This window comes from Nomia melanderi, chromosome 8, assembly GCF_051020985.1.
Source record: "Nomia melanderi isolate GNS246 chromosome 8, iyNomMela1, whole genome shotgun sequence".
Classification (NCBI taxonomy): domain Eukaryota; kingdom Metazoa; phylum Arthropoda; class Insecta; order Hymenoptera; family Halictidae; genus Nomia; species Nomia melanderi.
In genome coordinates, this window is record NC_135006.1 from 8617971 (window position 1) to 8634011 (window position 16041).

General features: G+C 33.7%; 1 protein-coding gene across 2 annotated transcripts in view; it reads left to right on the forward strand.

Annotated features, from left to right (window-relative positions):
- The window catches only part of LOC116426414 (neural cell adhesion molecule 1), a 211849-nt gene that overhangs the window by 160883 nt on the left and 34925 nt on the right, over nt 1–16041 (forward strand). For both annotated transcript variants that reach the window (XM_031975292.2, XM_031975293.2), the window contains 4 exons: nt 902–1053; nt 9351–9626; nt 10342–10501; nt 15121–15455. In XM_031975292.2, the coding sequence (XP_031831152.1) occupies nt 902–1053; nt 9351–9626; nt 10342–10501; nt 15121–15455 (923 nt within the window). The remainder of the gene's footprint in view (nt 1–901; nt 1054–9350; nt 9627–10341; nt 10502–15120; nt 15456–16041) is intronic.

Here is a 16041-nt window from a genome sequence, read left to right on the forward strand (position 1 = left end):
CATTTTGACAGGTGTGGTAGTTTTGGTGTTAGATATATTGAAAATTCACTGTGCGTACAGGGTGTCGTAACGTATTGGATTCCGAATCACTATCGTTTGTGTTAAGAGTGAGAAAAAGTTGAAAATATGGGTAGGCATTATGTAGTGCAGAAAAATTGTTTCGAAATCATTCATATTCGCGTTCACTTTTTATAATGCAATGTACTAGTTGTCATCGAGATGCATTTGACAACTTGTAGCACTATAAACATGGAATGATTTTGAATGAAGGATATTAAGTTGAACTGAAACGGCATAAAAATGAAAATGTGAGAAGAGCATAAGAAAACAATTTATCCTAGTAAGTGTATCAAAAAAGAAATATTTATAGAACATTTATAAATCTTTACACATAAGAGAGCAATTGAATTATATTTTATATAGCATTTTCGTGACTGACAATACCATGTGCATTCTGTTTTTGTTTTTTCTAGTTATCATTGTTGTAGACATTTTACTATGAATGATAAAACTTCAATATGTATTTAACATTATTACGAGATTAAAATGTTGGTAATATAAAATTATAAAAATAGATGTTAACTCTTCCTTTCCGGCAAAGAAAGAACATTAATATAAAAATTAAGCTACACTTCAATAACTTTGCTCGTTACTCAAATATAATTCGATTACGAATAAGAAGTTACATATATATAACACTATTAGTCGAGCGTTAATTACTCAATCAAAAGGGGAGAAAATAGAAGTATTTGCTAAGAAAGAGTCTCGGGAATTATCAAATAGTTATATATTAGAACAGAGAATCGTGGAACTTGCAGCTGTCGACGTAAACAGCGTTGCCATCTTCGTTGTTGTTTCTTATCGAACTTATAAACGGAACACGATCCGTTTCTTTTTACAGTGAAGCCGCTGTTCGTACAGATTTTGACGAAGGAGTCTCGAGTATCCGCTAACAAGAACTACGAGGTGGAGTGCAGGACAAGTGGTTCCAGACCAGAAGCGGTAATTACATGGTGGAAGGCGAACAAAGAGATTAAGAAAATGGCGCAGAGTGTAAGTCCTGGCAATAAGGTTAAAGTAATTTCATTTTGTGAACGTTGTGTCATGAGACAACTGAAACGATTCAGCTAAACTTTACCTACCTGAACAGTAGATACAGTACTGTTTAAGTTGTGTCTAGTCAAAGTGAAGTGGTCCACGTGAAATTAACGTATCAGTGACACGCAAATACGTTTCTGTAATTGTTGTAGAAGTAGAGTGCATAAATAAATTTTTGATTTCAAAAGTATTAGTTACATCTACATGTAACACTTTAAAGAAAAACTGATGCCCTATTTGCTGAAGGATAACTGTTATTTGGTAAACATTTTATTAATCGAAATATTGCAACAGGAAGACGATTAAAAAATATACACTATGGTATGACGTAATAAAGTAGTTGAATTATTTTCTTCTAATGAAGCGTATTGCAATCCTGTAGGAATTGGCTGAATAGTGAACAAAGTAAGAGAAATATAATGTACCTTTAATGATGGTACATCGATTGACATTTTCTGTAAAATAAAGCATACATATATCTAAAACGTTAAAAAGTATAAGATGGATGAGTCCAAAATTATAACACGTTTTACTTATTGAACGTACAAATTTATTCTATTAAATTATATAAAGTTTGTTGTCGAATTTTTGTAAATCCTGCACAATCAAACATTATTTAACCCTTATCCGTTGCCTGTGTCAATTTAACACATTTTTCCGATAAAAGATGATGTTATTTTATCATTTGCTAAAAGATGGACCTAACATTTCGTAACTTTCATTCTGTTAATATGAAATATGTTACTGTTCGTGACAAAACGAAAGATGAAAGTGGGAAACTACATTTGTCATAAAAAGTCACAGTTATTAATTTTACTAAAATAATCATACTATTGGTGTCTAGCTATTTAATAAATGGTGATGTACTTACGTACTTTATGTGTCTGTGATAAACGTTGATGACCTTTAATATCACAGATAATCATAACGAGTTCATTACATTTGCATCATTTCCGGATCATACAACACTGAACAAGTTATTTAATTCTCAAATGAAATGAAATCACGTTAAAAGAAGGTTCAGAGAACGTGACCAACGAACCGGAATTTAATATAATTCATTGTACCTTTTGTATGAAGTCATTTGAGTAATTCGAGTCTTAGCGTAATCATACAAAAGGTTACATTCTTCCATTTTATTAAAGCAAGCGGCAAATTTCGTTTTAATTTCTTTAAAAATGATTACGTTCTGTTGTCTTTAAATTAATCGCTTTGACTGCGCTTAACATATACCCAGCACAAACGAAATATTACACTCCTGCCATCCGCAGTTTCATATGCGCCAATTAAATAATTTCTCTTCACTCTTGCTGAAACAAAAAACTCAGATTTTAGGAAACACACTTGGACAAACTTTGGGCCAATATTTATTGTTCCCAGTTTTCAGCGAGGGACTACAAATATTTGTTTTACAAAATTGTTACGTACAAAATTTTTAAATGAAAAACTCCAGTTCCAATAGGAATTCCAATACTGTAGTGTCATTGCAAATGACATACAAGGTTACAAGTAAAAATTTCAATCAAAAATAAAACTTTCGATTAACATTATAGAATCATTGAATACAAAATCATATATACTGTTCCTCTTATATTGGTGTTGTAATCGAAAAAGCGTTCATCGCGTATCAAAAAATAAATTGAAAAACAGTATAAAATATTCCCTTAAAGCACATCTACCCGTATTCATAATAAATATAAAAGTATAAAAACGTTGACTTTTCAGAACATGTTTCCATAGATCTTAAATGAATGTATTGATGGGTTAACACTATATATTGAGTTATTAAGGTCTAATTATGTTAAATGAACGCGTAATGAATACATTATTCATTACTTCACAGTATCACGATATTTCAACAGCTAATAATACATTATGATTTTCACGTGTTCTTGTATTTAATAAACATTTCTTTCGTGTAGTTTCATCACTCTCTAGTTTTTATATTAAAAAAAAAATAGATATAGAAGAATAATTAAGTTTGAAGAAGCGAAAATTTTATCCAATAAATCAATAATTCCAATTTTCATTGATACGAAGTTACGATTTTACGTCTAGAATTATATTGAAGTGGGAAAAGTAAATACCGGCGCAGATGGTGGCATAATTTCAAAGAAAATTCTTGAAAATCGTTGCCCTTCGTGTTTCCGTAGTTCAGGACGATTCACCGGTCGGTTGCAGCAATGCAGTTATTTCATTTTTCCTTCAACCGACATGGCTTTACGGTGCTTTTCCCGTTCTCGTTTCGATCGACCAGGCCTGACACTTTCTTTCGAGGTGACAGAGGGAGAAAGCGAGTTCCTTGACGAATCTACAGAACACGCACTTCAGTTGCTTTTTACGCGCTGTCGATAAATTACAAAAGACCTCACCTTCTACTTTTTCTACAGTTATATCGATAAGTTTTTTTTCCGAAAGTTCCGATTGACATTATCTTCGTAATTGCACGGACCAAAAAACAAAATTCCACTTCCTATATTCTCTAGCACTTGTTCCTACCTGTATCTATGCTTTTGAATTGGTTCGAGCAAGGAAAATTCGAAAACAATGGAACTCAATTATCGGCTATCCAATAATTTCCAGTGGAAAGAAAATTAATTGCTTGAAGCGCGACTAATTTGAAATACGCTTTCAACAGTCCTGCGTCCATTGTTTCAAGCTACTAGAACCTTTCAGTTGGGAAATTAATGAAATTAGTCTCTTGGTTTGTATCTATTTGAATTTTATATTATGTTTATACTAAAATAATATCAAATATCTACAGGGGATCGACACAGGACTTGACACCTTAAATCAAAATACAATAACGAATCACAAAAATAATGTCGCAATAAACGCGGTATTCGACATACATAATAAATAAACCAGTCGTGCCGCGTATATTGCAGCACTGGTCCGTGAAGGTTTAATAATCCTCAAACTCAATCAGCATTAGCTACATCCGTATCAAAAATAGAAGCGATTAACAGGCAGAAAGTTATACAGCGAGCTAAAATCCTGCGATTTATATATGAGCTTTACTTTCTCATATACCTTTAACAGATTTTAGTTCGGATAACGAGTTTCGTTCTCCACCGTCGCGAATTTAAACTCGTCCTAAATAACATTATAAAGAGGGAGTGGGGAGGATGATAGAGAGCTAGAAACGATTTGATTTATTTTGCACTGCTCTCGGGAAAGGTCTCCGGTGTTTCTGCGTGGATAACTTTCGGCCTTTGCACACATCCACCGACGTAATCGGTGACGGTAGTCCGTATACAATCTCCCAGTAGGATATATTGACGATACTGTTGGACTGTCCGAAGAGCTTTATCGGGAAATTCGATCGCGTCCCAACGAAGCGAACCGAAAGCGGTATGCAGCGAAGCTTACAGGCGGGCGGGAGGGAAAGCTGAAATGAGGGAGGAACAGGCGGACCAGCGAGAGGGACGAAACGCGAACGGCAGAGTAGGTAACATCGAAAATCAAAGAGCCGCGGGACGAACAGAGAAAGAGAGGTAAAGAGAAAGAAAGAAGGAACGAGGGGTGGGAAAGTCGAGGAGGGATTCATGATGCGACATTCATCCTGACGAACCGTTAGTTCCATTCATCGTATTCGCGATACTGATGTGGATACGTGGTTCTCCCCCCCCCCCCCCTGATATGTATGCCTGGTGGCGCTATCATTAAAATGACATCGCGGAAACGGAAGGTTAGAGATCGAGATAAAGAGAAACAGAAAGGGGGGTTGGCGGGGCGGGATGACAGGAGGGCAGGTTGATGGCAGGTTGAGGGCAGGTGGGGGGGTGATAGTCACCGAGCCAGTACCAACCTCTCCTACCCCTGTCGCCCTCCATTTTCCTCAATTCCGCGCCACTGCATCATAAATCTCGAAAAATCGTTAATCTCGTTCAGTCCCTTTATTTCCTCATCTCTCTTCTGTAGCAATGCGTACGACCGTCGAATTGATTTTCATATTAAACGTGTGACAAATTGTTGAGGTAGTTTCGTTTCGTGCTCGGTATATAACCGGGGCCGAATCAATTCGTCCCTACACGGTTTGATTGAATTTTCGAGACGTTAATCTCGAAACGATTCGAATTTCGATTATTGAAATTTTGTAAGGGACCGAACACTTCGCGCTTTCGCATGAAGAGTGTGGAAGGAGTGTTCTGGAGTTTATTTTGTCTTTTGTGAATGTGATTGAGGAAATATGCTTTAGGTAACGCGGAGTAAGGAGTGTTGTGGTTTTAATGAAACGTGATATTGGGGAGTAGAGCATGAGTCACATTTGTCTAACGAAAAATGAATTTGGAATGTTGAAATGAACGATTAATGTTTTTAAGGTGAAACTTGTAAAACTTGAAAGAATCTTTTTCCATTAAACACAGCTGATTAACGATAATTAGCTTAGGGAAATTAATTGGACATTTTCTGTTTGTACAGGGGAATTTACATTTATAAAGTTTTCAGTCGTATGAAAAGCTCAGACTATTGACGGCAACAATTGAATTGATTTTTATTAAAGAAATGATCTTTTCATTTGAAAACTGATAATATTACGAAAACTGATACATTATACTTATTTTATTTTCTGAAGCGCAATTTACAAATTTTCAATTTTCATTATTTTGATTCAAATACGTCAAATGAAAGCATATTTCAGTCTGATTTTCTGTATAAAATTTATTCCTTCTCGACTTACACTATTGATGTTCGAAAATATCAAGAGGCAACAAATTAAGCAACATTTTAGACGAAGCATATAATTTATTTACATCTTTTAAATAATTCATTAAAATGAAATAGAGCCAAGTTATTTAGTGTTTTCCTTCATATCACTGTGACCCCTATCCGGATTTTACAACACATGCGTGCGTGTCACACCCCATCTACTCCTCGTACATCAGTCTCATTATAGATCGTTCACCCCATATGTATTGTGTGTCTAATTTGTCGACGCGTGACATCTACCTCTCCACAGTTCAATTACCTAATGCAGACTTGTATATGAGAAACACTGGATCGTTCAAGTTTTTAATACTAACATCAATAAAAGTGAATGATTTATTTGTTGTATATTTATAAATTACACACGCACTCATTTTATAAGTTCATTATTATGCATAGAGATGTATAGAGGTTTTCATTAATTGTACCGACGCATAGGCACTTTTATTAGTTGACATGCATAAATTATTAAGCTTACGTGCTAATAATTGTAACCTATTACCTGGCAAAGTACGGATCGCGTGACAGTAAATCTGCTTCGTGATTAAATTCAACAGCAAACAGTAATACTTCTTCCACTTCGAAGCACTTACCTACTGCGACTCATTATTGAATCTTTCCCAATTAAACTTAAACGGCTTCTTTATTTCGATCATTATATATTTATTTTCTTCATTAATTCTTCATGAATGAATAATATTAACGGACAGTACAATATAATGGTGTAAACGGTAAATTTATAACGCGATTTGTAATAAAGGTTTAATTTAATATGCCTCATAATAAAATTCTTAATTAAACCAAATTTTTTTATTCTTTTATTGATTTTACCGATTCGCGGAGAATCTTGGATTATAATTTAAATTCTCCGGTGGTAAACTCCATTTACTGTGCAACTAGTCATTAAGCCTTTCGTTACGGATTATTACTATAGTAAATACCTTTATGTTCACAAAGGCTAACACTCCATATGAATTCCTATCATTATACATGACTGATACGGTTCGTTATGCGTCAGGTATAGTTTGATACGTGGAAATCACATATATTTGTCCATTGGTGTAATGATAATAAAAAATTATCGTAAAATTGGTCAACCACTGTTGACATTTTTTAAAAATTCTTGTATACAAACAAATGTACTCACTGTCTATGAACTAATAAAACTAATAAAACCATCGTTATTTGAACTACATAATAAAATATTTCTTTAATTTTATTATTGAGAAATATTGTTAGTCAGATTCAGATTTCAAAACATGAGTATGTTGTAATAGTAATAAATATTAGTTTCAAGCTGGCGAAGTGTTAATATGCTTCAAATTTTAGATAAACTTCATGGTAATTGCTATGTTCATAAAGAATACAATATTGTTCTTTGGATTTAATTATATTATTTTAATCAATAATAGAAACAATTAATAATATGACAAAAATGTCACAAAATGTTTCAGTACACATATATCTACGTCTATTGTTGAAATAGTAACTTGAAGCTATTAATAGCATTCGAATTAATAAGAATATTATTGGTAGCATTACCTTCGCTAACATGTGTCAAATTAATTTAAAAACACAGTATGAAATGTTAAACTTGATTATTGAATTATCAACTGCAATTGTTTGAACAATATGATCATTAGTCGAAAATAGACCCAGTAGCGATCCATTGTAATTAATACAGTATCTTGTAACAATCAGTTTATAATATTGAATTGTCGCATATAAAGTAGGCAACGCGATTGTTCGTGCACGCTGTCCAGGCAGTATTAGTGAACGTGGCGTAACACTTTCACATGCCGAAGTAACCTTGTCTGAAATAGATGTGATGAAAAAAGGCTTCTCCTTTTCTCGTTCGAAAGTGGACTGTATTTGTTGAATATTGAGTGAAAGGAATGTGTATGTGTATACAAAGTTACAGTGTGTGTGTTGTCCAGTGAGTACAGCGTGATTAGTATGAACTTGTGATTATGTCTGTCTGTCTGGTCTGTCTCTCAATGTCTCTATATATATATATAAAAATACTATGGGGCGGTGTCCTTAGTGACAAATCAGAAGGCTAAAATGCTCGAGGTGTTGCTAATTGCCGTTTTTTAACCTACGCTCACATTACTAGTAGTGGAGGTAGGGGGTACGTCGTCCCTTCTGACCTGCAAAGGTACCGGTGGTTGTGCGCTCGGGGTTTAGGTCGTTGAGTTGCCGTTTTTTTATGATATGTATCTTAACCAAATAAACCGTGCCGCAACAGCGATATTACCCTTAATGCCAATTAATGTCAATGCAAACAGAAATGCACAGTAATAGATGAATAGGCAATGCACAAGTAATTGTGTACGCATTATCAGTAAATATCACATGAATATTACTTGATTCTGTAAATAGCTAGCTGTTAATACCATAATTGAATGTATATGTAGAAAGAGACTATATGATACGAATTCTTAGCATTACATAAATAAATATTGTTTAAGGTAAACGTAGATGTAAATGAACATATAACCCGTCTTTGGTTCCAATAAATTACTGGTGTCAAATTAATTCCAGTCAGCGTAGTTATAAAAGAAAGGACAAAGTATTAAATGTGTGACCGTCAAACTGTTAAAACCTCGTCAGTTGCAATGTACTAGTTTACAACTCAATGTGAATCAAGTTCGTTACCTGAAAGATGAAGAAATAACTGTAAGAGAGTTGGTCATTGCGTTCCCTTCTTTCTTACATTTCGAGAAAGAAATTTATTTGTTATTAGACGGTGACGTTGATGCAATATTCTTGACGACACATAGGAAACTTTAAATCATTTGCATCAATAATTCGTATCTTGCAGTATATTAATCATGGAGCGCCACATAAATATTTTTATTAAAAAAAGTAATATCCTGAATGAGACTCATAAATATTGTATATGTCTTGAATCGTTAGTCAGTCATTATGTTATGAAAATTTTACCACAACGGAAGCAATCTGTCGACCCTTAATAACCATAAGTCATATTTATCTCACGTTCAGTGGTTGCAAATGTTTAGATTATGCAGGGAAGTAACAAATAAACGTAAGAATATGTTGATAGTGAACATTTTTTCATTCTCTGAATTTGTAATGAATGACCTGAGCAAATATATACCTTACTTTGTACACGTATATCAAGTCATAGCTTAATTGGTTAAATTCAACTGATCAAATTTCAATATTCATATAGATTTTTGACATTGATTAGATAAAATGCAGAAAATTTATATAACATTCAACATGTTAACACTAGAACTACTGAGAATTTAATATAAATTAATTTTTACATTAATTTACATTAATCTTAATATCAATAAAAATTATAAAAATATATTTCTTTAAATTTCTGCTAATATTCATTATATTCTGTAAGTGAAACCATTAATTTCTAACAGACTTTTGGCATTTAACGCTTTTATGCTCTCTATAATTGTAAAACAAGAAAACAGAAACCACTCGTTCAGATTGGTACGGTAGTTCTAGTGTTAAATATCTATTCAGTAATAATTTATGTGGAGATCATATGTCATTGGCAGTACGTGTTGGAGAACAATCAAACTCTGAGTGTCCTGAGCTTCGTGCCAAGTATCGACGACGATGGCAAGTATCTGACCTGTCGTGCCGAGAACCCTTCCATTCCGAACAGCGCTTTGGAAGATAAGTGGAGACTGGACGTGCAATATCAGCCACTGGTTACTCTCAAGATGGGCGAGACCTTGAATCCAGATGATATCAAAGAGGGCGATGACGTATATTTTGATTGTTCGGTTAGAGCCAATCCAAAAGTGTACAAACTGGCCTGGTTCAAAGATGTGAGTTTTTTATATAATTTTCCTTACGTCACTCTAGTGTCGTATATTTATAAGAATATTTAGTTTTAAACAAGTACGTTACAAACGATTTTACATTTTTATAAACAAATTTAGAGTAACTAACATAGAGTAAAATTTCGCTTTCTACATTAATAGATTCAGAAATTTCAAAACATGTCAACCACAAACGTATGGAATTGTATTCAAATTTGAATTCTGTTGGAATATTTTACGGAAGTTCTTAAAAGCTATTAATTACAGAAAATCTGCAATTTATGTTTCATTAAAGAGTATGTATTATTTGTCTCAAAGCTTTCTCATAACCCTATTACTCATTTCTCATCAAAATAGAAATTGTATGCTATTTATGTAGTTTATTTTATAATATTGTTGTATAGTCTATTCTATTTATAATTTTCTGTATTATTAATTTTGAAAAGAAGTGTCAAGCTTTCTGTTCCTATTATAATTTCCGACTAATAATTTAAAATATTAGTGAAAATGATATAGTTCTGTGATCTAAGGTTAAATCTCTACAAATAACTAAGATAATTAGAGTGATTGGAGTTATTTCTCTATCCTGCAGCGTTGAAAGATGTCAAGATAACTTGAAAACTTGGGGTGCTTTCTTTGTTCATGGGTTAGGTCAAGCACCTACTGCTACCTGCAGATGAAAAAACAGACTTGCATCATAAAATTGCACTGTCTGTTTCAGGGGAAAGAGTTGAAGAATAATGCCACTGCGGGTATAGTGTTGAGCGATTACTCTTTGGTTCTTCAAGGCATCACACGTTACTCTGCTGGAGATTATACTTGCCTTGCTGCAAATAGCGAGGGGAGGACAGAGAGTAATCCGGTGAAACTTCAAATAATGTGTGAGTATGCATATTTTATGTTAATAATTCATTATACTTATTATTCATTAGTATTATACAACTTTGTTGTATAATTCATTCCCCGTGAATGGTATGAATCAATTTTATTCGAAAATAAAAAGTATATTGATTTAACATTTCATAGACAAGCTACAGGTAATATTTGTTTCCTTCTCTGAATGCATACTTCATAAAAAGTGCACAAACATTAATTTACACGTTACCCACACGTTAAAACATCTCAGTTCAACAGAATTGATAGTTCTATTTTCTGTTAAATCTTTTTGTTCCATTGAAGCATAAAATTCTTTATTTTGATCATAATGAACTAAATTCTATAGTTATATCAAATAAAATGCATATTTACTTATTACGTGCATCCATAACTCTATAGCTAACGAAAGATGCACTCAAACTTGAGTAAAAGGTATATATCAAACGAAAGTTCCTTATTGTCTTATAAATTATTATTCCACTTAGCGACAGCAAATAATAATAAAACCTAACTAAATGCTCATATTCGTCGTAATAAAACAATTCATAGACAATCTAAACACAAGCTACAACGAACGACATCTCATTCCAACTATCATTAAAATCACATTCAACCAGAATAATTAGCGAGAACCTTAAAAAAAAAAAACAAAGACCATTCCTTCTCCCTTCTTTCTTTATCAAAATTGATTAAAATAACATCGAAGGCCACTTTCCTCGGCGGGCCGACACAAAAGCGTCCGGCTTGTTTAATCGCGGCGCCCCGTTATTCCGGCACTCGTTAATCACAAGAACAACGGAAGAGGCCCGCGAATAGAATTGCAGTTCGAGGTTGATATTCCCGGGCCAATTCTCTAATTTGCCAGCTCTCACCTCGAGACCTCGATAATTACTTAATCGATGGCAAGTAGCAACCGAGTGCGCGTACCGGGAATTGGGCATGAAGGGTGCTCCGCCGCCATCGCCACGGGATCGCCGGTAGAAACGGCTGCGAAGGGGCGCCGTGGGAGATGGGGAGGATAGGGCGGGTAGTTTTCTGTAAAACATACAGCAGGAGTTATTCTATTAGAATGGTTAGTACTCCTGGTGGTAGCCTGGCGTATCTGCATCTTGTAAATGACCTAAGAGGGAAGGAAGGACTCCGATGCATATTCAATGTATGTAAAGCGTAGCTGAATATTCATGTGTAGGTGAACGCAGCCTGGCAATGTGCTAAGCTGGAAGAGGGGACGGCGGAGATGCGCTAAACTAAAGGGAACCGCGAAACCATCGTAATGTTTTAAGTCCCCCCTCCTCCTCCCCCCAACGCTCCTCACTCCACTCTCGACGTTCCTTTCGTACTTCACTGACACTGATCCCCGCCGAGGCATTCAAGAATTTCAAAGATTGAACTCCTGCCTCATCCTCGACTGGAACAATTACTTTCGCTGCTGAATGAGAGAAGATTTTCGTTCTAATGTGAAAATCTTGCGCCGAGCGCCGGTAATTGAACCGTTGAATCGTGGTGTATTAATTTTAATCCTTGAGGACTTCGGATATTATTGTTGTCGTAACTGATCGTGCGGAGTAGTATTACTAAGAAATAAAGGTGAATAGGATTTCATTTCGGCGGATGTGTTATTGAAATATTAAGTTTGCATTTCTGGTGTATGCAACGATTCAACGTGTAACAAAGCATAAAGTATCAAAAGGAATGTGATGTGAACGTCATTTCGTTTTTGTTACTCACGATTTCTACTTTACATTCAATTTAGTATTTGATAGTATTTGATAATATATTTGGAAATATTTATTATGGAATTTACTTAAAGACTATTGTTCATTGACAAAAATTTCCAAATTTTACTATTTCAATTTTTTATATTAATTTCAATGTAATCATTTTAATTTGTATTAATATGAAATATTTAATGAGGTACGTTTTCTATTTTACCTTTGACTTGCTTTAACTCTGCAACCATAAACATAGTCCAAAAGGTGTGGTACTCCAGCCTCGATCAAAATTTCATTAAGATCAAAGATTCAAGGTTAAGGACGGCTGCTAATTAACATCCACCATCCAGTATAGCGAACTTACTAATGGGTGTTCTGACAGATACCGAATTTTCCAATCGACAGACTCGATCCCGGGCGATACGTCGATGTCTGCCGACGTGGGCCATCGTTTCGCTGACTTCTCGTATTAGTAATTAATTCGGTAGTGCATCAAACGCATCAGATTGAAACGAAGCTGTTCCGTGATCCCTTGCTTCCGCCGTAAATCATCTCCCGTGCCATTTGGAATTTCCGTGCGCCGTGGCCTACAGCAAATACCGCTGTCAGGAGAATTTCCTATTAGACGATCGATAGAACGTACCGCGCGTTGAACGGTGTCAACCTTCTTCTTCCGTTTTATGACGCCAGATCGCATTCGAGTATTAAGCCAATTTCTCCGGCGCAACCACCTTCCCTTCGTTCACTTCCCGCAGAAATTGTGATCCTCCCGCTGCTTCCGTTTACGGAACTAATTTTAATCTGAACTGAAATTTAGTTCGACTTCACGCAGCGATGGAACTCTATGATTTCTTACTCAACTATGATGCAACTACTTTCTCGTTAATAATTCATGGGAAGAAAAGAAAAATTATGGGCATATTATATATCTATGTTTGATCTACAACAAAATATAATAATTGATAGCCGGAAGCTAATATTTTATTTGAATTCAGAACGATTGGGTAATACTTATGTTTGTTCAATTTTAACCTTCACCACGAATATGATACGATATTATAAAGCGGTGTTATATTAAATAAATTAATACCTTTTAGTTTAACATAGCAATTGAAATTTTTAAAGAGATTCTGTTATTTTATTCAAATAAAAGGTGTTGTGTAGTATAAGAAAAAGATAATGAGTATAATGAAGATGGTGTAATTATTACATGAATAATACTGTTTTTAGCCTTTCGTTAAATAAATATGTATATATATATAAGCAGCCCATAGTTATACGATAGAAGAAAATTCTTAAATAGAGAGACTAAGCTCTTCTGTATACAAATAAAAATAAACAAAAAATGCAAAAGAAATCCTTTTACATATATTTAATTTTAAATCTTTTCTTTTATCGTTTTTCTACGAGCTATCAAATCTAAAATCTGTGTAAAATGAGTAGAGGGAGCCAGCTTCTGCTTATTTATCCTTTGTTACAGTGATATAATACACATGATAGTATGTAATGAATTGCTCCCAGTATACTATTGTCACAGTTTCCTAGACTAAGTAACACAGGAACATAGCACTAACATACTGTAATATTTTATGGTAGACAGGGAATATTATATATATCATGAGAAATCATGAACTAAGGAAGTCGTGATCTATAACTATTCTATTTTTGAAATAGACTTTATAAACTTACTTTGATAATTTGAAGTAAAGTAAGAAGATAAGTAAAACATCAGTATAAATATTAATGTTATGAATTAGAAATTTATTGTATCCTTTAAATTAATGTTCTCAAAAGTTGCAAATTAATTTAAATAACATTACGTCGTTACACTATGAAATAATAATTTCCTATGTGAAAAATTACTTTTATTGTTATTTTAAAAAATATGAAAATGATTACTTATGTAATTTGTCCATTGTATAAGATTTACCTCATAAGTTTTACATCATTTAAGAGATCAAACTAATTAAGTAAATGGCATCATAGAATTTTGCAAATGAAGTTCTATAGAATTTTCCTCCGAGATTAGTTTGAAACAAAATTGTAATCCAGTTCAGTTGCTAGAGTTTGTCTTCTGTTCCATTTGTGATCATTGCTAGTAGAAATAGCGGAATATGGTCAGACACGTTTCAGTGTACACTATCCAAATATACGCGTGTTACATATACAAAGATTCTCAAACATAAATTGTAAAAAATTATCATTAATTTAATCATTATTAATCTTATCATAATTAACTAGAATCATTAATTGTTAATAAACTTGTTAATATAATTTCTAATTAAAAACGTTGAATGTTAATTACTAATTTCTGACTTTAATTACAATTTATAGCTAAATATTTTAATTACTTATTCTCATTGTCTTAACATCCCATACCTTACATAAATATTTTTTAATTTTTTCTGTTCCTTTGCACATACCTCTACAATTCAAGAATTATTATCAAGAAAAAAAATAGATACTTTCATTCTATATAAAAGATACTAGACCGATCTTTAGTAAAAAGAAATCCTAAACCTCTATAAATAAGGATGGTATAGAATAAATTAAATTGGTTTCTATTAAAAAGAAATCTTTAATCGATCAACGAATTTCCTGGAAAAACTGTCTCTAGGAATAAGAAAGATGTTAACAAAAAACACATTCACAGTTTTATTTTAAATAAAATGTACCTAATAAATTGATTTCTAATAAAAAGAAATCTTGAATCTAACAATAAATTTCTTCAAAAAGTTGCTACCACTACAAATGAAAAATATATTATTATTAAAAAACATATTCACAGTATTATTCCAGATAAAATACACCTATTAAATTGATTTCTAATAGAAAGAAATCCCTAATTTATCAATAAATTTCGTCACAAGATGTTTAAAGCATTCTGACAGGATGGAATACAATGATTACAGACACCCCTGTGTGCAAGGAAGGTAAAAGCGAGGTGGTTGTCGGCGCCCTGAAGCAGGAAACCGTATCGTTGGTGTGTTCCGTGGAGAGTCATCCAGCACCGTTGACTTTCCACTGGACATTCAATAATTCCGGCGAGCTGGTGGAGGTTCCTCATTCTCGTTACTCTCACGTGCCAGCGCTCGGGACACCGTCCGTTGCCGAAAGCCTGAAAGAGTACCAACAATTCCACGGATCCAAGCTAAACTATACGCCTGCAACGGAAATGGACTACGGCACAGTGGCGTGCTGGGCGAGCAACCAGGTTGGCAAGCAACGAGCACCGTGCCTGTTTCAGGTAAACGCGCTCCCTTTAATTCGCATCAGTTACCACGCTACTCTCTTCGCTTGCAATTCTTTCAATTTTCATGTCTAATCATGTTCACTATTGTCCGAAGAAACACTCTCATTACATTATTTGATCGATTTATGTTTTCTTATTTTCATAATTGAGCGGTTTGAAATAATACTGGTATAAATATTTTTTCTGAGTTCCTGGGAATAAAAGCGTTTCTGAAATGTTATTGCATTAATTAGATATTAATATTGCAATTTTATTAATGATGTGATGTACTACTGATTATTCCTATTAGTAATTGTGATATTAGTGTTTAATTGAGTCAAGAATAATACACACAAAAATTTGTTCTCGAAAACTCGGAAATAGGAGTTGGACCATTACTATTTTGAGACGTTCAATTAACTTTCGTATTTTCTTTGTATGAACTGTTGGAAATTAGACTGACAATGAGTTTAAAAATGCTATTTCAAGTAATTAGGATTTGGAATGCAAACTATGTGAATGTAGAGAATAATTAGATGACATTTATATGTGTGTCAAATACTGAATGGCAGTATCTAAAATTTGGTTAGGAAGTAAATTT